Source organism: Bufo gargarizans, chromosome 8, assembly GCF_014858855.1.
Source record: "Bufo gargarizans isolate SCDJY-AF-19 chromosome 8, ASM1485885v1, whole genome shotgun sequence".
Taxonomy (NCBI): Eukaryota; Metazoa; Chordata; class Amphibia; order Anura; family Bufonidae; genus Bufo; species Bufo gargarizans.
The window spans coordinates 3,480,756-3,506,379 of NC_058087.1; the positions used below are offsets into that span (position 1 = coordinate 3,480,756).

General features: G+C 44.9%; 1 protein-coding gene across 1 annotated transcript in view; it reads left to right on the forward strand.

Moving 5' to 3' along the window:
- MMADHC (metabolism of cobalamin associated D) overlaps nucleotides 1-25,392 on the forward strand; it is a 35,182-nt gene extending 9,790 nt beyond the window's left edge. The window contains exons 3-8 of the mRNA XM_044304879.1: nucleotides 694-838; nucleotides 5,185-5,402; nucleotides 7,310-7,418; nucleotides 12,213-12,343; nucleotides 22,620-22,706; nucleotides 24,918-25,392. Coding sequence (XP_044160814.1) covers nucleotides 694-838; nucleotides 5,185-5,402; nucleotides 7,310-7,418; nucleotides 12,213-12,343; nucleotides 22,620-22,706; nucleotides 24,918-25,112 — 885 coding nt within the window. The 3' untranslated portion in view covers nucleotides 25,113-25,392. The remainder of the gene's footprint in view (nucleotides 1-693; nucleotides 839-5,184; nucleotides 5,403-7,309; nucleotides 7,419-12,212; nucleotides 12,344-22,619; nucleotides 22,707-24,917) is intronic.
- Nucleotides 25,393-25,624: the final 232 nt, after the last annotated feature.

The following is a 25,624-nucleotide window of genomic DNA, read 5'->3' on the forward strand; positions in this document are numbered from 1 at the left end:
AATGCCTACTACGAGAAAAGGATTTTACGGTGAGTACAAAAAATCCAATTATTGCCTCCTTTGCTGGATGGATTCATTTTTCCATCACATTATACACTGCTGGTTTCCAGGGGTTACGACCGCTCCAGCGGCGGTGGTCGTGCTTGCACACTGTAGGAAAAAACCCGTGGCATCTCTGGTGGCCGGGATTGCACATAGACTGGTTCTTATACCATGCAAGCACAACCACCGCTGCTGCTGGATTGCAGGGTGGTCGTAACCCATGAAAAAGTGAATCAAGCCAGCAAAGGAGGCAATATGGACAATGTATGGCAGATACAGCCTGACTGATTTCTAACACTGATGTGAACGTACTCTAGGGCTGGGTTCACACCTGAGCGTTCGCGATGGAGCGCTCTGTATGCGCGATTGTACGGGCGTTTGCAATCGCACATACAGAGACAAGCGAACGCCCATTGTCGCCCGAAAGTCTATGTACGGGAACGCGCGACAAGACGCCCCAAAGAAGCTCATGTACTTCTTGGGGCGTCGGGCGTTTTACAGCGCGTAGGAACGTGCTGTAAAACGCTCAGCCTCAGGAACTGAAATGTCTGTAATGAGTGTGTGCGAGTTCGCCCTTATAACTTTCTGAATGAGTGCAGAAAAAAACCCTTTTCTACTGTAAATAATGAGTTCCTTATTTCTGTTTTCCAGGCCCTTTGTAGCAGAGCCAGACTTGTCACCTACCTCCCAGGGTTCTGCTCCCTCATAAGGCGGGTGAGGGGAACTCGAGCTTTTTCTGCTGCCGGATCCTCAGGCTCCGATGAACCTTACATCGCTGCTGCACCGCCGGACATATGTAAGGCAATACAGTGTTCTATACAGATAGAACCATGTGTAGTGCACAGTATGTCAGCTTAGGCTACTTTCACACTAACGTTCAGAACGGATCCGTCTGCATTAGGGCTGCAGCTAACGATTATTTGAATAATTGATTAGTTGCCGATTAATTTCTACGATTAATCGATTAATCGGCAAAACAGAGAGGTTTATATGATCTTACTTGAAAAAATATGTTCAAAGGCCATATTAAAACAAATTGTGGACGACACTATTATGGGGGATCTGTGGACGACACTATTATGGAGGATCTGTGGACGACACTATTATGGGGGATCTGTGGACGACACTATTATGGAGGATCTGTGGACGACACTATTATGGGGGATCTGTGGACGACACTATTATGGAGGATCTGTGGACGACACTATTATGGGGGATCTGTGGACGACACTATTATGGGGGATCTGTGGACGACACTATTATGGGGGATCTGTGGACGACACTATTATGGGGGATCTGTGGACGACACTATTATGGGGGATCTGTGGACGACACTATTATGGGGGATCTGTGGACGACACTATTATGGGGGATCTGTGGACGACACTATTATGGGGGATCTGTGGACGACACTATTATGGGGGATCTGTGGACGACACTATTATGGGGGATCTGTGGACGACACTATTATGGGGGATCTGTGGACGGCGCAGTTATGGAGAGGGGGATCTGTGGACGGCGCAGTTATGGAGAGGGGGATCTGTGGACGGCGCAGTTATGGAGAGGGGGATCTGTGGGCGGCGCAGTTATGGAGAGGGGGATCTGTGGGCGGCGCAGTTATGGAGAGGGGGATCTGTGGGCGGCGCAGTTATGGAGAGGGGGATCTGTGGGCGGCGCAGTTATGGAGAGGGGGATCTGTGGGCGGCGCAGTTATGGAGAGGGGGATCTGTGGGCGGCGCAGTTATGGAGAGGGGGATCTGTGGGCGGCGCAGTTATGGAGAGGGGGGAGTATGGAGGGATCTGTGGGCGGCGCAGTTATGGAGAGGGGGATCTGTGGGCGGCGCAGTTATGGAGAGGGGGATCTGTGGGCGGCGCAGTTATGGAGAGGGGGATCTGTGGGCGGCGCAGTTATGGAGAGGGGGATCTGTGGGCGGCGCAGTTATGGAGAGGGGGATCTGTGGGCGGCGCAGTTATGGAGAGGGGGATCTGTGGGCGGCGCAGTTATGGAGAGGGGGATCTGTGGGCGGCGCAGTTATGGAGAGGGGGATCTGTGGGCGGCGCAGTTATGGAGAGGGGGATCTGTGGGCGGCGCAGTTATGGAGAGGGGGATCTGTGGGCGGCGCAGTTATGGAGAGGGGGATCTGTGGGCGGCGCAGTTATGGAGAGGGGGATCTGTGGGCGGCGCAGTTATGGAGAGGGGGATCTGTGGGCGGCGCAGTTATGGAGAGGGGGATCTGTGGGCGGCGCAGTTATGGACATAACAGTGCACAGATCCCTTTCCTCATAACAGTGCACAGATCCCCCTTCCCATAGCAGTGCCATACACAGACCCCCCCCCCCCTCCTCCCCATAGCAGTGCTATACACAGACCCCCCTCCCCATAGCAGTGCCATAGACAGATCCTCCCCCCTCCCCATAACAGCCCCGGCCCCGATGCTTATAAGTCGGACTAATCACGTCTGCATCTTTATTTTACCTTTTTACAATGACGCTCCTGTAACAGCCAGGCAGAGCGGACGGCGGCGTAACGTCACTCACGTGACGCACCTGCTCCGCCCACCTCATGAATGAAGGAGGCGGAGCAGGCGTGTCACGTGAGTGAGTGACGTTACGCCGCCGTCCGCTCTGCCTGGCTGTTACAGGAGCGTCATTGTAAAAAGGTCAAATAAAGATGCAGCGACCGCCCGCCCGCATAGCAACGAATCGGCGATTATTCGATAACTGGATTCGTCGACAACGAATCCAGTTATCGAATATAATCGATTACATCGATTAATCGTTGCAGCCCTAATATATTGTCAAAAAATTACTTTTACATTGAAAGTCAATGGGGGACGGATCCGTTTGAAGATTGAGCCATAGTGTGTCATCTTCAAACGGATCCGTCCCCATTGACTTACATTGTAAGTCTGGACGGATCCGCTTGCCTCCGCACGGCCAGGCGGACACCCGAACGCTGCAAGCAGCGTTCAGGTGTCCGCCTGCTGAGCTGAGCGGAGCGGAGGCTGAACGCCGCCAGACTGATGCATTCTGAGCGGATCCGCGTCCACTCAGAATGCATTAGGGCTGGACGGAAGCGTTCAGGTCCGCTCGTGAGCCCCTTCAAACGGAACTCACAAGCGGACAGCCGAACGCTAGTGTGAAAGTAGCCTAAGTTGTCAGAAGTGTTGTAGGTCATGTTCTCTATTCCCATTCATAGCAGACGTCAGAATTCTGTAAATGGCTATTTCAAATCTGTCAGCGCTTTAGATGAGATCCTATACGGTGTTTTGTTTTGCTGCATTGAATTGTAGATGTGGTTTTACGTGTGGATGGATAGGAACCAGTGGAGCTTGAGATGTGATTGGCACATAAAATATGATAAAGTTTGAGACTTAACCCCTCCTGGTCTGACCTGTTTAGGACCTGAAAAGGAACCTGTCAGTATTTTCATGCTGTCTTGAGTTGACCCAGAACCGCAAGCACACTGCCATACGTCATTCTTGATCCCTTGTGCACCAGCGTGCAGTGCGCCTAATTTATTAAGCGGCAGATGCCTACTAACAAATGAGGCTCATCTTTGCACCTCTGTGAAACTCAAATCTACACCAGCTATCCGGCAGGCAGCTGCAATCAGATGACCGTGTATTAGTATCTGCATCCATTCCGCAATTTTGCAGAACAGATGCTGACCCCGTTCGTTTCACTGTGCGCTGTCCGCATCCATACTTCCATTCCGCCCCCCGCAAAAAAGATAGAACATGTCCTTTTCTTGTCAGTTTTTGCAGACTAGCATAGGCATTTCTGTCATAGGGCTAGCTGTGCCGTTCCACAAAACTCAAACGGCCAGGATCGGTGTTTTGCGGACCGCAAAACAGATACGGTTGTCTTAATGAGCCCTAAGCCCGATCCCTTTTCACTTGAGAAAAGTGGAGAGAAGCTCAAGAAGTTGCAATTTATGGGACAATTATGCTGTGCACCATTATTTGCTACTTTTTTACACCACAATAGTGGAGTAATAGTCCTGATAAATGCAGTGTTTGCAAAAAAGAAAAAAAAAAGCCCTGGCAAAAAAAAAACGCATAAAAAGCAGGTGCCCTAAATAAAAAGGCCAGTGAAAATATGTGCGTAAGGTCCCTGAAAAGGGTGATCTCAAGACCACAACCCCTGTCTATATGCTTTAGGCCTCATGCACACGACCGTTGTGTGTTTTGTGGTCTGCAAACTGCGGATCCGCAAAACACTGATGGCGTCCGTGTGCGTTCCGCAATTTGCGGAACAGCACGGACAGCCATTAATATAACTGCCTACTGTCTGCAAAACGCGGACAAGAATAGGCAGGTTTTATTTTTTTTGCGGACCACGGGATGTTTTGCTGGTCCCATTAAAGTGAATGGGTCCGCATCCGAGCCACCAAAACTGCGGCTCGGATGCGTACCAAAACAACGGCCATGTGCATGAGGCCTTAGGGTACTTTCGCACTTGCGTCAGATGATTTCGGCAAACTGGACGCAAATGGATGGCATTTGTCAGATGCGGATCAGTCTCACAAATGCGTTGAAATAACAGATCCGTCTCTCTGGTGTCATCCGGAAAAACGGATCCGGTATATATCTTTTTTTTAAGATTTAAAGGTCTGTGCAGACCGGAAGAACGGATCCATCAATGCGGCACTAATACATTTTTATGGAAATTAATGCTGTATCCGGCATTCCGGCAAGTGTTTAGGTTTTTGGGCCGGAGAGAAAACTGAAGCATGCCGCGGTATTTTCTTCGGCTATAAAACGTAAGAGGGACTGAACTGATGCATCCTGGACGGATCGCTCTCCATTCAGAATGTATTAGGATAAAACTGATCAGTTCTTTTCCGGTATTAAGCTTCTGTGACGGAACTCAACACCGGAAAAGAAAAACGTTAGTGTGAAAGTAGCCTAACTAGAAATATGTGCTAGAAGAGGATCTCCCGACGATCACAGCTGAATGCTGGGGGTGAGAGAAGCCAAACTCGCTTTTAACAAGTGGTTGTCTACATGAGGCAAAAAGATCAGCGCAGGGATCATTCAGGCTGGCAGACGATGCCTAGATCACTGGGAATCACCTGTTATCTGCAGAGCTGTAAGTCTGTGAAGTGATGCAATTACTTGGGTTTGTCTTTCTCTCCAGTACCCCGGACAGTTTGGCCTGATGAAGTAATGGGACCGTTCGGTCCCCAGGACCAGCGCTTTCAGCTCCCCGGAAATGTTGGCTTTGATGCTCATGTGAATGGAATGAACAATCGGAGGAAAGTTCAAGTGCAGAAAAATTTACCGGATCTCCTGTCCGAACCTGCTGCCGGCGAGAGACACGAGTTTGTAATGGCGCAGTTTGTCAACGAGTTTCAGGTAAAGCTAATCATTCAGCTTGGACCTGATACACCAACCAATGATCAGTATGGCTGGCTTCACACACCAAAAAAATGCCAACTTTTTGTGGCGTTTCTGTGCATGCTTTTATGTGGGGGGTCATGTGCAAAAACACTTTGACAAGATATTAAAGTGCATTTCTTAAAACAAAGCAGGCTCCGGATAAAGTATTTTTTTTTGTTTTTTTTTCTGCCATTTTGCCGATTTGGCTTCTGTATAAAACTTAAAAAAATACACCAGTAATAAAATAAAAACGCAGGTCAAACAACACAAGACCTGTGGCGTGTGCTATACCAGTCTTCATAGGAGGCATTTAATTTATCACGACGCACAGACCGATAAATTAAATACCTTCTCCAGCAGTCTATGCACCAAACTGAAATCTACTCCAGTTCGTAGCTAGCATAGATTTCAGTGGTCGTTTACGTCACCAGCGTAAATGAAGATAAATGTGTCGGTCCAACTACCATGCCCCCTTTTTGGAAAATGGCAAGGGCAGCATAAAAACACCAGTTTTGACTAGATTTAGTTGCAATGGTGTTTAAAAAGTCGCAACACCCGGTTTTGCGACTTTTTCAACTCCAAAAACCAGGCTTGGGGAGGTCGTAAATCTCCCCCTTACAGTTCAAAGCTTTTATAACAAGCATTTTAAAAATACTGGAAAAAAATGTACGTGAAGAAGACCTAAGAGATAAAACCAGACTTCATCGTCGGTAATTTAATGTTGTAATATCCCTAGTTTTTTAAAATATTTTACATTTAATATTTAATTTTATGCACTTATATAGCGCTACTATATTCCGCAGCGCTTTACAGACATTAGCGTCACACTGTCCCCAATGGGGCTCACAATCTAAGATCCCTATCAGTACGTCTTTGGAGTGTGGAAGAACCCGGAGGAAACCCACGGGGATAACATACAAACTCCATGCAAACCTAGATATACACATAGGGGGAGATTCCTCAAAACTGATGCAAAGGGAAACTGGCTTAGGCTACTTTCACACTTGCGTTCAGAGCGGATCCGCTCATATAATGCAGACAGTGGCTCCGTTCAGTACGGATCCGTCTGCATTATATTGTAAAAAAAATTCTAAGTGTCAAAGTAGCCTCAGACGGATCCGTCCAGACTTTACATTGAAAGTCAGTGGGGGACGGATCCGTTTGAAGATTGAGCCATATTGTGGCATCTTCAAACGGATCCGTCCCCATTGACTTACATTGTAAGTCTGGACGGATCCGTTTGCCTCCGCACGAGCGGAGTGGAGGCCAAACGCTGCCAGACTGATGCATTCTGAGCGGATCCGCATCCACTCAGAATGCATTAGGGCTGGACGGAAGCGTTCGGGTCCGCTCGTGAGCCCCTTCAAACGGAACTCACAAGCGGAGCCCCCGAACGCTAGTGTGAAAGTAGCCTTAGTTATCCATAGCAGCCAATCACATTCCACCTCTCATTTTTCAGAACTGGAATTTTGGAAAATGAAAGGATCCATCTGATTGGTTGCTGGTGGCAGCCAAGTCAATTTTGCTGTGCACTAGTTTTGATAAATATCACCCTTCCTCATTTTAACTCCTTTTTCTTTTCATTCCCTTACTGCTTCACCCTTATCGTCAATTTAAACAGATTAAGACTTCGTGCTTACGGAACCGTTTTCGGTACACTGAAACAAACAACGTTTGTGTGCCTGCGGCCTAACACAGTGGACATTAGTTTGCTGCCATGGCTATATTACATTTAGATTATTTTATTTTTATTATTATTTTTTTTTTCTTGAGGTCAACCCGAAAGAACTGTTCTTATTTTCGCCCTGAAAAAATATTTTACATCATTTGTCATAAAAATTTTAAAAATAAAAATGATATAATTTATTGCATTTTTGTTTCAGGGAAATGAAGAGTCTCTTCAGCCGCAGGAGGTAAACAGCATGGGGACCTACTTTGAAAATGCAAAAGTAGAGTGTGCCCTGCAGTCCTGTCCAGAGCTACTGAAAAGAGGTACCAAAAATATAGAAGAATGATGTCACACATGAGGGATGTCGGGTAGCCTGTAGTTGTGGCCCAAACGGCAGCCGGAGAGGTAGCATCACTTGTGTTCTGAGCAGCCAATTGTGAGTGGTTTCTGACACTCCATGAATCTCCGCACAGCAGCTGTGCAACTGTAGACCACTTACCAACTGGGAATAGGTACTTGGGACCCCTCCGTTATTATGAGGATTTTAGTGCATTACCCACCCTTATCGTACATTTATAACCTGTCTAATTGCTGAACGATGAGGGTAAAGGGCAACATTAAATTGGAAACTACTTTAAGGCCCCTTTCACACGGGCGAGTTTTCCGTGCTGGTGCGATGCGTGTGGTGAACATATTGCACCCGCACTGAATCCGGACCCATTCATTTCTATGGGGCTGTGCACATGAAAGGTGATTTTCACGCATCACTTGTGCGTTGAGTGAAAATCGCAGCATGTTCTATTTTGTGCGATTTTTCACGCCACGCAGGCCCCATAGAAGTGAATGGGGTGCGTTAAAATTCGCATAGCATCCGCAAGCAAGTGCGGATGCGGTGCGATTTTCACGCACGGTTGCTAGGAGACGATCGGGATGGAGACCCGATCATTATTATTTTCCCTTATAACATGGTTATAAGGGAAAATAATAGCATTCTGAATACAGAATGCATAGTAAAACAGCGCTGGAGGGGTTAAAAATAATAATTTAACTCACCTTAGTCCACTTGATCGCGAAGCCCGGGATCTCCTTCTGTATCCTTTGTTGAGCAGGACCTGTGGTGAGCATTAAATACAGGTAAAGGACCTTTGATGACGTCAGATCACATGCTCCATCACCACGGTGATGGACCATGTGATTGGAGCATGTAATCTGACGTCACCACAGGTAATTTAGCCCACAGCTTGTAAAGAAGAGACCGGGAACTACGCGATCAAGAGGATAAGGTGAGTTAACTGTTTTTTTTATTTTATTTTTTAACCCCTCCAGCACTATTATACTAAGCATTCTGTATTCAGAATGCTATTATTTTCCCTTATAACCATGTTATAAGGGGAAATAATACAATCTTCAGAACATCAATCCCAAGCCCGAACTTGTGAAGAAGTTCGGGTTTGGGTACCAAACATGCGCGATTTTTCTCACGTGAGTGCAAAACGCATTACAATGTTTTGCACTCGCGCTGAAAAATTGCGCATTTTCCCACAACGCACCCGCCTCTTATCCGGGCAAAAAAACTGACGCCCGTGTGAAAGAGGCCTAAGGGTTTGTCCAATTTACCTGCTCCCCAATGCTCTATTTTGGCTCTGAGGGTCCACTGCTGTCGTCAATGTGTTTTGGTCTCCGCGTGTAAACTTCCAGCACGAACGGGGGACCCATGCACCACTGCAGCGGCGATGTGTCCCCAAGTGGCACATTACTACAATCATGTGCTGCCTGTGGGGGAGGGATACTTCACTGCTGCAGCCAGTCATTGGCTGCAATGTGTATATTCTATCTAGGCCAGTCATTGGCTGCAATGTGTATATTCTATCTAGGCCAGTAATTGGCTGCAGTGGTGCACGTGATTACATATCCGTGGCTGAAGTTCACATGCGGGGGCTGAACCACAGTGAAGAACGTGTAAGGAAAATTGGCTACATCTTCAACAATTTTTTTAGTTGTTTATATTACAGAATTTCTGCTGGTTGATTGACTTTTCACAGTAAAATCAGTAGATAAATACATTCCAAGTTTCTGATAAAGCAAAATAAAATGTATTCACATAGATCAGGCATCTTCAAACTGCGGCCCTCCAGCTGTTGCAAAACTACAACTCCCAGCATGCCTGAACAGCCTACAGGTATCAGCCTACAGCAGGGCATTGTGGGAGTTGTAGTTTTACAACAGCTGGAGGGCTGCAGTTTGAGGATGCCTGACATAGATGATAAGATTGCAATTCCTAGTATCTGCGGTGTAGCTGTTGGCCGGCTTATCAGAATGTTATTGCTCTTGCTGTAAATTCTGGAATTCCTCTTTCACTGCTGTAGATGTCAGAGTAAGGCCTCATGCACTCGACTGTTGTGTGTTTTGCGGTCTTCGGATCCGCAAAACACGGATGGCGTCCGTGTGCGTTCCGCAATTTGCAGAACGGCACGAACAGCCTTTAATATAACTGCCTATTCTTGTCCGCAAAGCGTGGACAAGAATAGGACAGGTTTTTTTGTTTTTTTTTGTTTGCAGACCACGGAACGGAGCAACGGATACGGACAGCACACTGAGTGCTGTCCGCATCTTTTGTGGCCCCATTGAAGTGAATGGGTCCGCATCCGAGCCGCAAAACTGCGGCTCGGATGTGCACCAAAACGACGGCCGTGTGCATGGGGCGTAAGGCTACATGCACACAACCGTATGTGTGTTGCGGTCCGCAAATTGCAGATCCGCTCAAAAAAAAACGATGCCATATGCTTTTTTTTTTTTTTTATATTATTGCAGATCCATTGTAACAATGCCTAAGACGGACAAGAATAGGACATGTTCTAATTTTTTTTTTTTTTTTTTTTTTTTTTTTTTGCGGGGCTACGGAACGGACCTATTCATGCAGACAGCACATGGCATTTTTTGCAGACCTATTGAAATGAATGGGTCCACATCCTATCCACAAAAAAAAAAACGTAACGGACACGGAAACAAGCAACGTTCGTGTGCATGTAGCCTAAAGCTGATCATCCGCATGTGATGGTTGTCAGCCGAACACTCGTAACACTTAGGGATCCCTCCAATGTATGTGACTGTATAGACACCACATCGCCGATAGGCTTCCATGTTTTTACAGTTCAAAGAATAATGGAATGACTTGTACCAAACCAACAGTGGCTGAGTGGGACCCTATGTCTACACTTGCTGTGTGTGCTAGGAGCTCTATAGGCACATACTCCAAAGGAACAATGAAAACACAATGAACCTATTCCGTATTTTTTGCAAATCGCATGCGGACCCATTTATTTCAATGGGGCTGTAAAAAATGCAGACGGCACACCGTGTGCTGTCCGCATCCATATATTTGTGCCGCTGTCCCGCAAAAAAAAAAAAAAAACATCCTATACTTGTCATTTTGCAGACAAGCGATAGGAGATTTTGACATATCTACAGAAAGGGGAGAGAAAATGTTGGCAAGCAAGCAGGTGGTATTTGTGGTTTGCAGCCCACAAAACGCATAAAGTTGTGTGCATGAGGCCTTCTTCAGACTTCTCCAGACCCCCGTTCTAGTGATCATGGAGACTGTGTGCATGAGGCCTAAAGTAGTGGTCGTGCGTGCACCCTATCTACGGGACTGACTGACTGTACTTGAATATCTCCTGTGGATGGGCGATAAATGTGCTTTGTGGACCATCCCCTTTCATACTCATCGCAGTTGATCAGTCCTTCACTGCTACACTAACTAGAAGATTCTCATTATTGCAGGTTTAAAGAGAGATTAAAAATCATTCTGAGAATTATTCAGACATTTCAGTAATCCTTTATGAGTAAAGTAAAAAAAAAACAGGGAAAAAAAACGTTTTCTTCAGTAATGGGGGTTTTATGTTTTGATGGTTCCCTCTAGTGGTGAACTGGGGAACCTGCAGGTTATGTTTAATATACGGGATGTTCTATACATACAGAATTTAAAATCTATATGTTAATATAACATTAGCATACAGCATGTATTCCACAGAAGTTCATACAATTATGTGCAGTAGAAAACATCAACCCAGTCTTCCACATTTCTTGGCTGAATGTGTTTAATTTAGGGCATATGTTAAAGGTGACGTGTTTCTTGCTGCACCCGAGCTCCACTCCTTTGATTGACAGAGCCAGTCAGTGGCTAGGCAGAGCGGGAGGGGCTGGCCACAGAAAGGGACAGGGCTTGGATGCAACAAGAGCAATGGTGATGCCCTCATTGCACCAAAGGCCTCATTTGCTTATTAAGAATTAAGCAATATCATAACTTGGGAATTGAGTCTTGCATCAACAAGAGAAAATCTGTTTTAGTCTACATGCACACGACCGTATGTGTTTTGTGATCCGCAAATTGTGGATCCGCAAAAAAAAACGATGACAACCGTATGCTTTTTTTTTTTTTTTTTTTTTTTTTTTTGCGGATCCATTGTAACAATGCCTAAAACAGGCAAGAATAGGACATGTTCTATTTCATTTATTTATTTGCGGGGCTACGGTACAGACATACTGATGCGGATAGCACACAGTGTGCTGTCTGCATTTTTTGCGGACCCATTGAAATAAATGGGCCCGAATCCTGTCCGCAAAAATAACGGAACGGACACGGAAACAAACATCATTCGTGTGCATGAGGCCTTAATCAGGTGAACCTCAGCTGTGTGTCTATGCAAACGGAGAGAGAGAGGTCCAACATTGGGGTATGTGCAAGCGAGGGATTTTTCAAGCTAAAAATATGTGGCAGAAATCCAAAGCTCAATGTGAGATTTCTGCAGCGGATCTGCAGTTTCAGATGCCGAGGATTTGTACAACATTAGAACCAATGAACAGGGCAGATCTGCGTGCGACCAGCCTCCGTGATTTCGCATTGATCACATGGAATGGATGCCAAAAATATGTGAAATTTCCATCCAGCACACACACACCCCATGTTGGTGACTTGCTCACCCACCCTTTGATTTATTTGTGGGGTTTTCTTACAGACGGAGGTACAAGGCCACTGTTACTTTATTTCTCTGGTCCATAAGTATTTATTTATTAGCGATGTCTCCGCATCTTACTACCTCTTCTACTGTATATTCCAGATTTTGCGTCCATGTTCCCTGAGGTTGTTGGCAGCAACTTAATGGTTTTAACAGTCACCCAAAGAACCGAGAATGACATGACCACGTGGAGTGAGGACGTCGAGAATGAAAGAGAATCTATGTTGGAGAAGGTCGGTGTTTCTCATATGTTCGCACTGGTTTCTTGCTGACATCGTAAGAATCACGCTTGTGAAGTTAAAAGGTGCACAATTAATGTAAAAACAGTTAAATGGGTTGTCCGCTTTATTTATATTGAGGACCTATCCTCGGGATAGGTCATCAATATCAGATCAGCGCGGGTCTGACTCCCGGCACCCCCACCGATCAGCTGTTTAACCCTTTGGCTACCAGAGTTGTTTGTGTTTTTTTTGTTTTTTGCGTTTTTTCATTTTTCTTCCCTATTTTGCGTAAGCCATAACTTTTTTCATATTTCCAGTCACAGAGCTGTATGAGGGCTTATTTTTTGCTGGACAAGTTGTACTTTCTAATGCCACCATTAATTATGGCATAAAATGTAGTGGGAAGCGGGGAAAAAAAATCCAAATGGGGTGGAATTGGGGAAAAAAAAACGCAATCCCTCCACCGTTTTACGGGTTTTGTTCCCATGGCGTTCTGTTTGCAGCAGAACTGACCCATGCCCTTCATGCTTTGGGTCAGTACGATTACAACGATACCCCATATGTATAGGTTTTTTATGTGTAACTAGTGTAAAAATTAATTTAAACTGACCCCCATAACTTTTTTATACTTATGTCTGAGCTGTTTAGGGGCTTTTGCGGGACAGTTCATAGTTTTTAGTGATACCATTTTGGAGTGTGCATGACTTTTGGATCACATTTTTATTTCAATTTTTTTTGAGTAAGAGAAGCAATGAAAAAATTGCAAATCATCCATTTTGACCCTTTTTTTCCGTTACGCCATTCGCCATATAGGATTTTTTTATTTTAATATTATGGCCGTTTTTGGTCGAAGTGATACCCAGGATGTTTATATTTATTATTTAGCTATATATATTTTTTTTTATTATTATTATTATTATATGGATTTTAACTTTTATATTTTTATCCTCTTTCTTTTTTTTTTTTTTTTTTTTTTTTTTTATCATTTTAAGGGTCATAAATTCTTATAAATGATTATTTATTTTTTTGGACCTATAAGGGATTTAAAAAATGACAATTTTCTTAGCATTTTGCTCATTTCTTATGTTGGCCTGCCATCTGGTGGCCAAAATAAGAAATGCAGCATTAATGCTCTGAATTTCTTCTTCATAGAGACTCCGCACGTTCAGCACAGGTACTGAATTCCCGATTGGCCACACGGGGCTTCAGTACTAAGCCCAGAAGCGTGAGCTTCAAGGGTTTTTGCGCATTCAGGTGCCGTGATCTCACTTGATCACGGCATTTAATTACCGCGATCGCCATTATTGCCGGTTGCGGTAATTAGCTGCAGGTCTCTGCTGTTTGAAACGGTAGAGACTTGCCGGCCATGACTCCTGCTGCGCGAGCGGGCGTCATGCTTGCACAGCGCTACCAGCACCATACATTTACGGCGCTGGTAGCGAAAGGGTTAAAGAGAAAGCAGCCTTCTCCTCATTGTTTACCTGCTCGTCGTCACAACTGCAGGTGTAATTACAAGTAAGCTGTCCCATTCACTTCAGTGGGACGGCTCTGTAGTATTCACTTGAATAGGAAGGAGCCGTCCCATAGAAGTGATTGGGACGGCTGAGATGTAATTACACCTGCTTTGTTTTAACTGATGATCTATCCTCTGGATAGATCATCAGCATCTGACCGGCGGGGGTCCGACACCCGGGACCCCCGCCGATCAGCTGTTTGAGGAGGCAGCGGCGCTCCAGCAGCTCCACGGCCTTCTCACTGTTTACCACAGGCCCAGTGACGTCACGACTAGTATCAACTGGCCTGGGCGCGGCTAAGCTCTGTTCACTTGAATGGTGTCGTCACTGGGCCTGCGGTAAACAGTGATAAGGCCGCGGCGCTGCTGGTGCGCCGCTGCCTTCTCGAACAGCTGATTGGCGGGGGTCCCGGGTGTCGGACCCCCTCCGGTCAGATGCTGATGATCTATCCAGAGGATAGATCATCAGTTAAAACAAACTGCAGAACCCCTTTAATTTTACCTCTTCTTCAGAAAAGGGTTTTTCTGGAAGTTCAATACTGATGGCTTATCATCATTTTAGTCAAAATCCATAGATGCTGTGGTTGCTGTTAATAACAGCATTTAAGGGGTTAAACGGCTATGATCAGTGAAAACTCTGATTCTTCTGTTCACTTCAGCGGTATGTCGACCATTATGTGTAAGTAAGCTGTATTGTGGGTTGAAGTAACATATAATAACAAACTTTCAGATCCCCTGCAGCCCCCAGAAAGATGGCTCTGTGGTCTCCACCAGGCAGCAATGACATGTTTAAACAAACTGCAGAATCTCTTTTAAGATCAATGAAGTTTAAAAAAAAAAAGTCTACCTCTCCCCCAAAAATAAAAAATAAAGCATTTTTTTTTATTTTTAAAAAATATAGTATTTTTCCGAATAGTAAATAGAAAATTAATTTCTAGTCATAATGAAGGGTATAATAAAATATTGAATGATATTTCAACTGCATGGCATAAAAAAAAGTGGAATTTTTCTTTCTATGCTTCTCCCCATTCCCCCCCCCCCACCTTTTCAAAAATTTATAAAAGTCCATCAATAAATTATAATTGTCATATGAATTTAACCTTTAACAAAAATGGCAATCATGATCGTGTTCCATGATTTTCACTCTAAAGTACTGTATTTTTTTTTTGACCTATAAGCTGCACCTGCCCATAAGACGCACCTAGGTTTCAGAGGAGAAAAAAAATAATAATAAAAATATATATATATATATATAATTTTTATTTTTTTTTATTTTTTTTTAACCCCATAGGGACACAGCCTTATTTCACCTTAAGGACTTGGCCATTTTTTGCAAATCTGACCACTGTCACTTTAAGTGCTGATAACTTTAAAACGCTTTGACTTATCCAGGCCGTTCTGAGATAGTTTTTTCGTCACATATTGTACTTCATGACACTGGTAAAATGAAGTCAAATTTTTTTTTTTTCTTGCACAAAATAATACCTAATTTACCCAAAATTTTGAAAAATTTGCAAATTTCAAAGTTTCAGTTTCTCTACTTCTGTAATACATAGTAATACCCCTAAAAATTGTGATGACTTTACATTCCCCATATGTCTACTTCATGTTTGAATTATTTTGGGAATGATATTTTATTTTTTGGGGATGTTACAAGGCTTAGAAGTTTAGAAGCAAATCTTGAAATTTTTCAGAAATCCAATTTTTAGGGACCACTACAGCTCTGAAGTCCCTTTGCGAGGCTTACATAATAGAAACCACCCAAAAATGACCCCATTCTATAAACTACACCCCTCAAGGTATTCAAAACTGATTTTACAAACTTCGTTAACCCTTTAGGTGTTGCACAAGAGTTATTGGCAAATGGGGATGAAATTTGAGAATTTCATTTTTTGCCTAATTTTCCATTTTAACCCATTTTTTCCACTAACAAAGCAAGGGTTAACAGCCAAACAAGACTGTATCTTTATTGCCCTGACTCTGCCGTTTACAGAAACACCCCATATGTGGCCGTAAACTACTGTACGGGCACACAGCGGGGCGTAGAGTGAAAGGTGCGCCGTTTGGTTTTTGGAAGGCAGGTTTTGCTGGACTGGTTTTTTGACACCATGTCCCATTTGAAGCCCCCCTGATGCCCCCCTAGAGTAGAAACTCCATAAAAGTGACCCCATCTAAGAAACTACACCCCTCAAGGTATTCAAAACTGATTTTACATACGTTGTTAACCCTTTAGGTGTTGCACAAGATTTAATGGAAAATAGAGATACAATTTCCAAATTTCACATTTTTAGCAGATTTTCCATTTTAATATTTTTTTTCCAGTTACAAAGCAAGGGTTAACAGCCAAACAAAACTCATTATTTATGGCCCTAATTCTGTAGTTTACAGAAACACCTCATATGTGGTCGTAAACTGCTGTACGGGCTCACGGCAGGGCGCAGAAGGAAAGGAATGCGATACGGTTTTTGGAAGGCAGATTTTGCTGGACTGGTTTTTTGACACCATGTCCCATTTGAAGCCCCCCTGATGCACCCCTAGAGTAGAAACTCCATAAAAGTGACCCCATTTTAGAAACTACGGGATAGTGTGGCAGTTTTGTTGGTACTAGTTTAGGGTACATATGATTTTTGGTTGCTCTATATTACACTTTTTGTGCGGCAAGGTAACAAGAAATACCTTTTTGGCACCCGTTTTATTTATTTTTATTTTTTTATTATTTACAACATTCATCTGACAGGTTAGGTCATGTGGTAATTTTATAGAGCAGGTGTACTCCACTTGCCGGAATTACACGCCGGATCCGGAAAAACGCAAGTGTACTGAAAGCATTTGAAGACGGATCCGTCTTCAAAATGCATTCAGTGTTACTATGGCAGCCAGGACGCTATTAAAGTCCTGGTTGCCATAGTAGTAGTGGGGAGCGGGGGAGCGGCATACTTACAGTCCGCGCGGCTCCCGGGGCGCTCCAGAGTGACGTCAGTGCGCCCCATGCGCATGGATGACGTGCCATGTGATCACGTCATCCATGTGCGTGGGGCGCCCTGACGTCACTCTGGAGCGCCCCGAGAGCCGCACAGACGGTAAGTATGCTGCTCCCCGCTACACTTTACCATGGCTGCCAGGACTTTAGCGTCCCGGCAGCCATGGTAACCATTCAGAAAAAGCTAAACGTCGGATCCGGCAATGCGCCAAAACGACGTTTAGCTTAAGGCCGGATCCGGATCAATGCCTTTCAATGGGCATTAATTCCGGATCCGGCCTTGCGGCAAGTCTTCAGGATTTTTGGCCGGAGCAAAAAGCTCAGCATGCTGCAGTATTTTCTCCGGCCAAAAAACGTTCCGTTCCCGAACTGAAGACATCCTGATGCATCCTGAACGGATTTCACTCCATTCAGAATGCATTAGGATAAAACTGATCAGGATTCTTCCGGCATAGAGCCCAGACGACGGAACTCTATGCCGGAAGACAAGAACGCAGGTGTGAAAGAGCCCTTAAAGGGGTTGTCCGGGTTCAGAGCTGAACCCGGACATACCCTTATTTTCACCCCGGCAGCCCTCCTGAGCCTGGCATCGGAGCATTTCATGCTCCGATGCGCTCCCGTGCCCTGCGCTAGATCGCGCAGGGCACAGGCTCTTGTGTTTACAATAACACACTGCCGGGCGGTAACTTCCGCCCAGCAGTGTGTTCGGTGACGTCACCGGCTCTGAGGGGCGGGCTTTAGCTCTGCCCTAGCCGTTTTACTGGCAGAGCCAAATCCCGCCCATCAGTGCCGGTGACGTCACCGGGCTGCCTGTCAGCCCCATAGAGAGCCCCGGTACGTCACCGGAACTCAGAAAAATGCCTTTGCCCTGCGCGATTTAGCGCAGGGCAAAGGAGAGCATCGGAGCATGAACTGCTCCGATGCTCATGTCAGGGGGGCTGCGGGGGTGAAAATGGAGGGATGTCCAGGTTCAGCTCTGAACCTGGACAACCCCTTTAAGTAGGGTCTCATTTTTTGCAGGGATGAGATGACGGTTTGATTGGCACTATTTTGGGGTGCATATGACTTTTTGATCGCTTGCTATTACACTTTTTGTGACGTAAGATGACAAAAAATTGCTTTTTACAGTTTTTATTTAATTTTTTTTACGGTGGTCACCTGAGGGGTTAGGTCATGTGATATTTTTATAGAGCCGGTCGATACGGACGCGGCGATACCTAATATGTGTACTTTTTTTTAAAATTTATATAAGTTTTACACTGATTTCATTTTTGAAACAAAAAAAATTGTTTTAGTGTTTCCATAGTCTAAGAGCCATATATTTTTTTGTTTTTGGGCAATTATCTTAAGTAGGGTCTCATTTTTTGCGGGATGAGATGCCGGTTTGATTGTTACAATTTTGGCGTACATGCGACTTTTTTAATCACTTTTATTACTTTTTTTTGGGAAGTAAGGTGGGCAAAATTTCAATTTCATCATAGTTTTTAATTTTTTATTTTTATGGCGTTCACCGTTCGGGTAAAGTAACATGACCGTTTTATAGATCAGGTCGTTACGGACACGGCGATACCAAACATGTGTAGGGAATTTTATTTTTTTCATTTTTAATCAGTGATAAATGTTTTTTTTTTTACTTTTTTTTTTTTTTACCCAGACCTACTTGGTTCTTGAAGATCCAGTGGGTCTGATGTCTGTATAATACAGTACAGTACAATATATAGTACTGTATTTTAATTACACTGAACCGATCTATGTCTTTAGCATAGATCTGTTCAGCACCATGGACAGCAGGACGCCTGAGAAGGCGTCCTGTTGCCATGGGAACCTTTCCCGTCTGCCACAACTTTGCAGACTGGGAAGGGTGAGGACGGGGCTTCGGGGGGCTGCCTGGGGGCCTCTCTCCCTCTCCATCGGGGGGCTGCTGTGCCCCCCGATCGGAGAGGGAGGGAGCTCCCTGCGCTGCTAACCTTTTCCATACAGCGGTCCGTACGGACCGCTGTATGGAAAGGGTTAAACGGCTGACATCGCATCAACGATGTCAGCCCTTTATACCAGGGTGCCAGCAATTTGCTGGCACCCTGGTATACCCACTGTACACCAACGATTATTCAATGGGAGGCGGGCGGCGGATCGCAATCCCGCCTCCCGCACCGCCCGCAACCCTCCCCCTGCACCACCCACCCACATAATATCATTCAGGGGTGCAGGGGGAGGAAAAACATATATATTTTGGACATTATAAAGTTTCAGAAACTGCAAAAAGCGCATCAAACCGCAGGTCTGAATTGACCTGCGGTTTGTTGCGATCGCCGACATGGGGGGTCACGGGACCCCCCGCGCATTTAGCCTAGGTGCCTGCTCAATGATTTGAGCAGGCACCTTGTTCCGATCACTGCCAGCCGGGCGGCAGTGATCGGAACAACACATGACGTACCGGTACGTCATGTGTCCTGAAGAGGTTAATCGGACCTCCGCTCAGAGCCCAAATCAGACCTCCAATGTTAATAAGACTCCATTCAAACCTCAGATCAGACCCCAATGTGAATGACCCCCCAATCAGACCTTAGATCAGACCCCCCCATGAGATCCAACACTCTTCTTGGTCTTCCTGCTGCGCTGTGCTGTGACCCAGCGTTGCACAGCGTGAGGTCACAGAGCGCTGATGTCCTTACGCTGTGCACAGGGCACAGTACAGTGTGAGAAGCCTGCAGGAGAAGACCAGGAAGCGGTGAGTACAGAGCCTGCAGCATTCACCACTCCCTGGTCCTCCTGTACTAATGAGGGCTTCCATAATAGAAGTGCTGATTAGTATTCGCCCCATAGGACATTTTCCTCCCGCTTTGGCGACTTATAGAGCGAAAAATACGGTATATAGTCTACATAAATACCCAAAAATTATCCTAATATAAAAGATCAAACTTTATTTCATATTGCATAAAAATAGTAAAAACAGTGGCTCACATATAACAAGAGGGCTCCGTATCACATACATAGAAGTTGTAATTGCAACACAGTATAATATCCTATATAAATATGTCCAACTTCTTATAAATCATGAGACGTGTTTACCTATGGCTTCTTCCAAGGGGAATGAGCTGACACATTTCGTGTGTGAGTGAGTGATATATAGATATATACCATATATATAATCTCTATTATATGCATCAAACCGGAAAAAAGTCTGAATGTTGCACAACGCAGTGAAAAGCAAAGAAAGAACAGGGTTTAAACAAGAACACAGTTCTCATACAGTAGAGAACAGTGATACGTGATGCGTGCTTAGTGCAAGTGAACAAGTAAAAGGGCGTGATGAGTGATTGTGAATGAATATACGTCTGCAACAATAAAAAAAAATTCCAATATTATTCTTGCAGGTATATCTCCATGCATCACGTGTGTTTTGGTTTGCCTGGTGGGGCTCCCTATGATCTGGAGGGGCTTGACCGTCCAGTTGCGAGATGTTTCTTGATACATTTGACTATTGGTCACATAGCATAATATGGTGAAGGCCGCTCATATAGTCCACATGCGGACCCATCAACTGGTCTTTATACGGCTCCGTTTCCTTTCGCTCTGGACGTCTGAACTATTCTGCTAGGAAACATTTGCAGCATCGGCATGAAGATGAAATCCTTAGATCAGGCCCCTTTTGTTTCGGTGGCGACTCGTCTCGGGGGCTTGTTCTGGTCTGTTGCATTTTGCAGTTGTAATGTGGTCTAATTATGCATTAATTGTCATATTTCTCAGCTCGTCACCTCCCTGTCAACTCCAATCTGACCGCCGTGATGGTGTCTGCTTGTCAGATGTAAGCTCTGCGGAGAGGGTTGCCAGAGCTTCTGTGTCTTTGTGAGAGCGGAGGCTTTACTAAATAATGAGGTTACGTTACAATAGCGCTGAACCCGCCGCACTCGCATCACATGAGTTGATGTCTTTATTAAGTGACTGTCGACACAGATCTAGAGAGCGGCTGTAAGATAATACATGAGGGCAGGTTCTCCCGTTAATTATTCTCCAAAATACCAGCTTCTGTTAACTCTTTCATAACCAAGACAATCTTGGCTCACTTCAGCAAATGGCATTTATCATGTAGAGAATTGTTAATACAAGGCACTTACTAATGTATTGTGATTGTCCATATTGCCTCCTTTGCTGGCTGGATTCATTTTTCCACCATATAATACACTGCTTGTATCCATGGTTACGGCCATCCTGCAATCCAGCAGCAGTGGTCATGCTTGCACACTATAGGAAAAGGCACGTCCCCCTGATGGCCAGGACTGTGGGAACATGCATAGACCGGCGCTTTTTCCTATAATGTTCAAACACGACCACCACTGCTGGATTGCAGGGTGGTCGCAACCCCTGGAAACGACCATTGCATAATGTGATTTGGAAAAATGAATAAGGCCAGCAAAGGAGGCAGTTAGTATTTAAATGTAATGTAATTTGTCTTTATGCTTTTACATTACGGCCTGGTCATGTCACATTCCTAGGCATCTAATGGGGCATACCTAAGGAATCCCCTAACAGGGGCATGCTGCTAGCATGGAAGTGAAGCGTGGCAGCTATTAAAGTGTTTCTAACAGGATACCCGGGGACCTTTTTTACGGACTGTATGAAATATTCAGTCCCTGGAATCACAGTGCCACGGCTGGTGGTGAGGTGACGGAGCCTGTACTGGTCACGGCGCAGAAGAGGTTAAACAACCAGGATCAGAGATTTAGTACTGGAGGGCAGTAGACAATCACCACCGTAGTCTAGTGGGTGATGGCGTGGGTGCTCATCCTGTGCCCCATGTGATCACCATCACGGACATGTATGTGTTCATGTGGGAAGGGGTTAAAGTGGACTCCTGAGATCCCTTCCGTTGCAACCACTTTTTTATTGTTCGTGCTTCAAAATCCTTGTAAACATAAATGGTTAATCTTCTCATTTTGTGTATGCAGCTCCCATGCAGAGCGGTGCGATTTCATGGTAACACACGATAAACCCAGTGCTGTATGATCCTGAAGTGATCCTTTCTTTCCCTAATTCTCATTCAGACTACAAAGAGTTTGCTCCCATGGAGACGCATTGGTCTGCATAGGGGCTGTAGGCGCACAAGTCAGATGGGCGAGGCAAACCTTTCTTTTACATGAGGAGTGATGTTTCTTTGGCCCCTTAGGCTCATCTGACCCATGTAAGATAGTCTGTCACTTAACACACAAGCTTAACACCGTTTTTCATCGTCTATCTCCCTCCAAGTAAAACCACAAACCTGGGAACGTTTCCAAAGCTGAAGTTTGACTACATGTTGTATGATTAGTTGTAATCGTGTCAGTGGCTTTACATATCATTACCTGCCGTTTTAGGTGATATTTATTTTATGCTTTCTACACGGCTTCCCCTCCGGGGCGCTAGCATCCTGCTTCAAATAAAGTTTGCTTTTGCCTTAAGGCTGGGTTCACACTTGAGCGTTGCGCAAACGCGCGTTTTTGACGCACATTTTTATGCGCGTTTTTGTAATAGTAAACGCGCGTTTGACGCGCGTTTGTGTGATTCACTACAGTGTCCTATGGCCACAAACGCCCCAAAAGTCGCTCATGTACTTTTTGGAGCGTCGGGCGTTTTACAGCGCGATCGTACGCGCTGTAAAACGCCCAAGTGTGAACCATTCCCATAGGGAATCATTGGTTTCTCCTTGTTGAGCGTTTTACAGCGCGTAGGAACGCGCTGTAAAACGCTCAGGTGTGAACCCAGCCTAAGTCATGACGGTTCATTGATTTTGTTCTATTTCTCCCCTCCCCTTTTTCTAGTTTATTAATGGCGCCAAGGAAATTTGCTATGCCCTAAGATCTGAAGGATACTGGTCAGACTTCATTGACCCATCATCAGGACTGGCGGTAAGTGAGAACGCCTCTGGAGTTTACAGCTGTAGGCACAGATTGCCTGGCGCCTCGGACTCTGCCCGTCACATTGCCCCCACCTACAGTCACGTATGGCCTTTATTATGTCTACAAAGCATAAAAAAAATTAGTCTTTGGTTATTCTTACTAAACCAAATGAGCAGCTGTCGAGCTGTATGTGGTTTTATCCTAAGTGAGTTTCACTTTTGTTGCTGTAAGAAAGAAAGGGAGGAGGGGGTAGATGCAGCTGCAGCCGCTGTCCATTACTGTGTGCTGTCAGAGGGGAAAGGAGCAGCAGTGGAGCAGCACACTTGATTGGTTCAGCATTAACCTCCCAGCAGGAAGAGCGCTGATCACATCAGCAAGACGCCCTCCCTTTATGGTGAACCTGTCAGGTGATAATCTTTGATGTATAGGTTTATATGATTTGAAGCAGGCTTAGGCTACTTTCACACTGGCGTTTTGAATTCCGTTTGTGAGATCTGTTTCAGGGATCTCACAAACGGTTCAAAACGGATCAGTCAGCCCAAATGCATTCTGAATGGATAAGGATCCGTTCAGAATGCATCAGTTTGGCTTCGTTCCACCTCCATTCCACTCTGGAGGCGGACACCAAAACGCTGCTTTCAGTGTTTTGGTGTCCGCCTGGCGATGCGGAGCCAAACGGATCCGTCCTGACTTGCAATGTAAGTCAATGGGGGTGGATCCGTTTTCACTGACACAATATGGTGCAATTGAAAACGGATCCGCCCCCTATTGACTTTCAATGTAAGTCAGGACTTTTTTTTAAAAATTAATGCAAACGGATCCGTCTGTGCAGATACCAGACGGATCCGCACCTAACGCAGGTGTGAAAGTAGCCTTAAAGTAAATCCTGGCAGGACTCGTAGTAGAGACAGTGAGAATCCTGATCAACAGGTTTTTCCAAGATATTTTAGCCGAGGACCCATCCTCTGGTTAGGTCCTCCGTATCAAATCGGTGGGAGTCTGACCCCCTGGACCCCCAAGATCAGCTGTTTGAGAAGGCACCGGTGCTCACTGTAGTGCCACAGCATCCTCCGTGCTCGCCAAGCACCGTACATAGTGGCTGTGCTTAGTATCGCGCTCAGCCCAATTCACTTCTGTGAGGCTGAGCTGCTCCTAGGTCCTGTGACCGATGAACACATCACATGGTATAGGAAAAGCTGGAGAAGGCCGCGGCACTACTGCTTCCAGCCAGAGGTTGGGTAGTCCGGTAAAATATCACAGAAAACACCTTTAAGCCGATATACACATATGGGGTAATTTATCAAACTGGTGTAAGGTAGAACTGGCTTAGTTGCCCATAGCAACCAATCAGATTCCACCTTTTAATTTTTGGCAGCTCCTTTGGAAAGTGGAATCTGATTGGTTGCCATAGGCAACTAAGCCAGTTCTACTTTACACCAGTTTGATAAATTGGCCCAATAGTGATTGACACTGTTTAAGTGTGTACACAGAAGGCTGTCAATTATACTCTGTGTGGGTGAAGTGTGCAGGACTCTTTCTGTCTCTCCTGGGAGTCTTGTCCATTTACTCCACTTTTTTTACTCAGAAATCCTGCTCCTAGTCATATAAATATATCACAGAGCTCAGCTTCTCTCCCTCATAGCAATATCCAGAAATGCTATGACAGGTTGACTTTGCCGTTCCGTAATATATTATTATCGCTGACTTTACAAGTGGCCTGCGTTCTGATAGATTCTCAGGATGCAGTATAATTGCCAGTAGCCTTTTCCCCCTCTGTGTTCCAGCAGTCAGAACTTTTTTTTATTTTTTCTTTAGTTCAGGATTGCAGTGAATGCACCTGAAAGTAAAAGCGGGTTTCACTGATTTCACTCCTGATTCGATTTCTCCCGATGAAGTGAAGATAATGCTGTGATTCGGGTCTTGTTTGAAAGCTTGATTGCTTTCAAAAGAGACCAGGCCCATATCTCTAGCTGCTACCATTCCTGAGATATGAGTAGCTAAAGCAGCCTTCACCCTGCTGCCCAAGCTCTGCTCGGGCTGCTGAATTGTTAAGTGCTTTTCCCAACTGTCAGGTGGTTAAGGGATTGTTATTTATGCCATATATTAGTAATATTTGTGCTCTTTCACCAATGAGAACCTTAGCTTGCATTGTTTATAGTATCTGAGAAAATCTGCGACTCTCTTAGGCATTACGTCTCTACATGTTCTTGTTTTCATTAGTACTTTGGACCTTACACAAATAACACGCTCTACGAAACCGACGAACGTTATCGACACCTTGGATTTCGAGTCGAGGACTTGGGCTGCTGTAAAGTGATCCGCCATAGTGTCTGGGGAACACACGTCGTCGTGGGAAGCATATTCACCAATGCTCCGGCCGAAAGCGCCATCATGAAGAAGTTGGGGGAAATCTAATGCAGAGTTTTTACTCCCCAGTCATTACCTCTATACTTGAAGCTTTATCTTCCTGACACTTGAAAAGGGGGGGAAGACATTACTTCAGAGGACAAACTGTGCAAGTGTATTTATATAACCTAAGCCTACGGATTATTTATGAGAAGCAGGATCACCCGCCAAATGATGATCATTGTAAACTGTGACGGCTCAATCTTTTCCGTGTAACGTCTATGGCCATTGTGAATGGATTCACGACCTCAAAGAATGACATCTTTAATAAAAGTTATTTTACAAATTATTCATATTTTTTCTTTTTTTTTCTTATTGTTCATGATTTATTATTAATGCGTTAGATTGTTTTTATGCGTTTTTTATGTTAAATTTATTTTCTGTGATACTATCTGTATTAAAAAAAAAATCTTGAAAGCTTCCAGTTTTCACTCTTCATCATAGGCTGAGACTTTCTGTTCTGTAGAGATTATTTCTCAGCAATCATCTTATTTCATCACCAGCAGGATTACAATAATGGG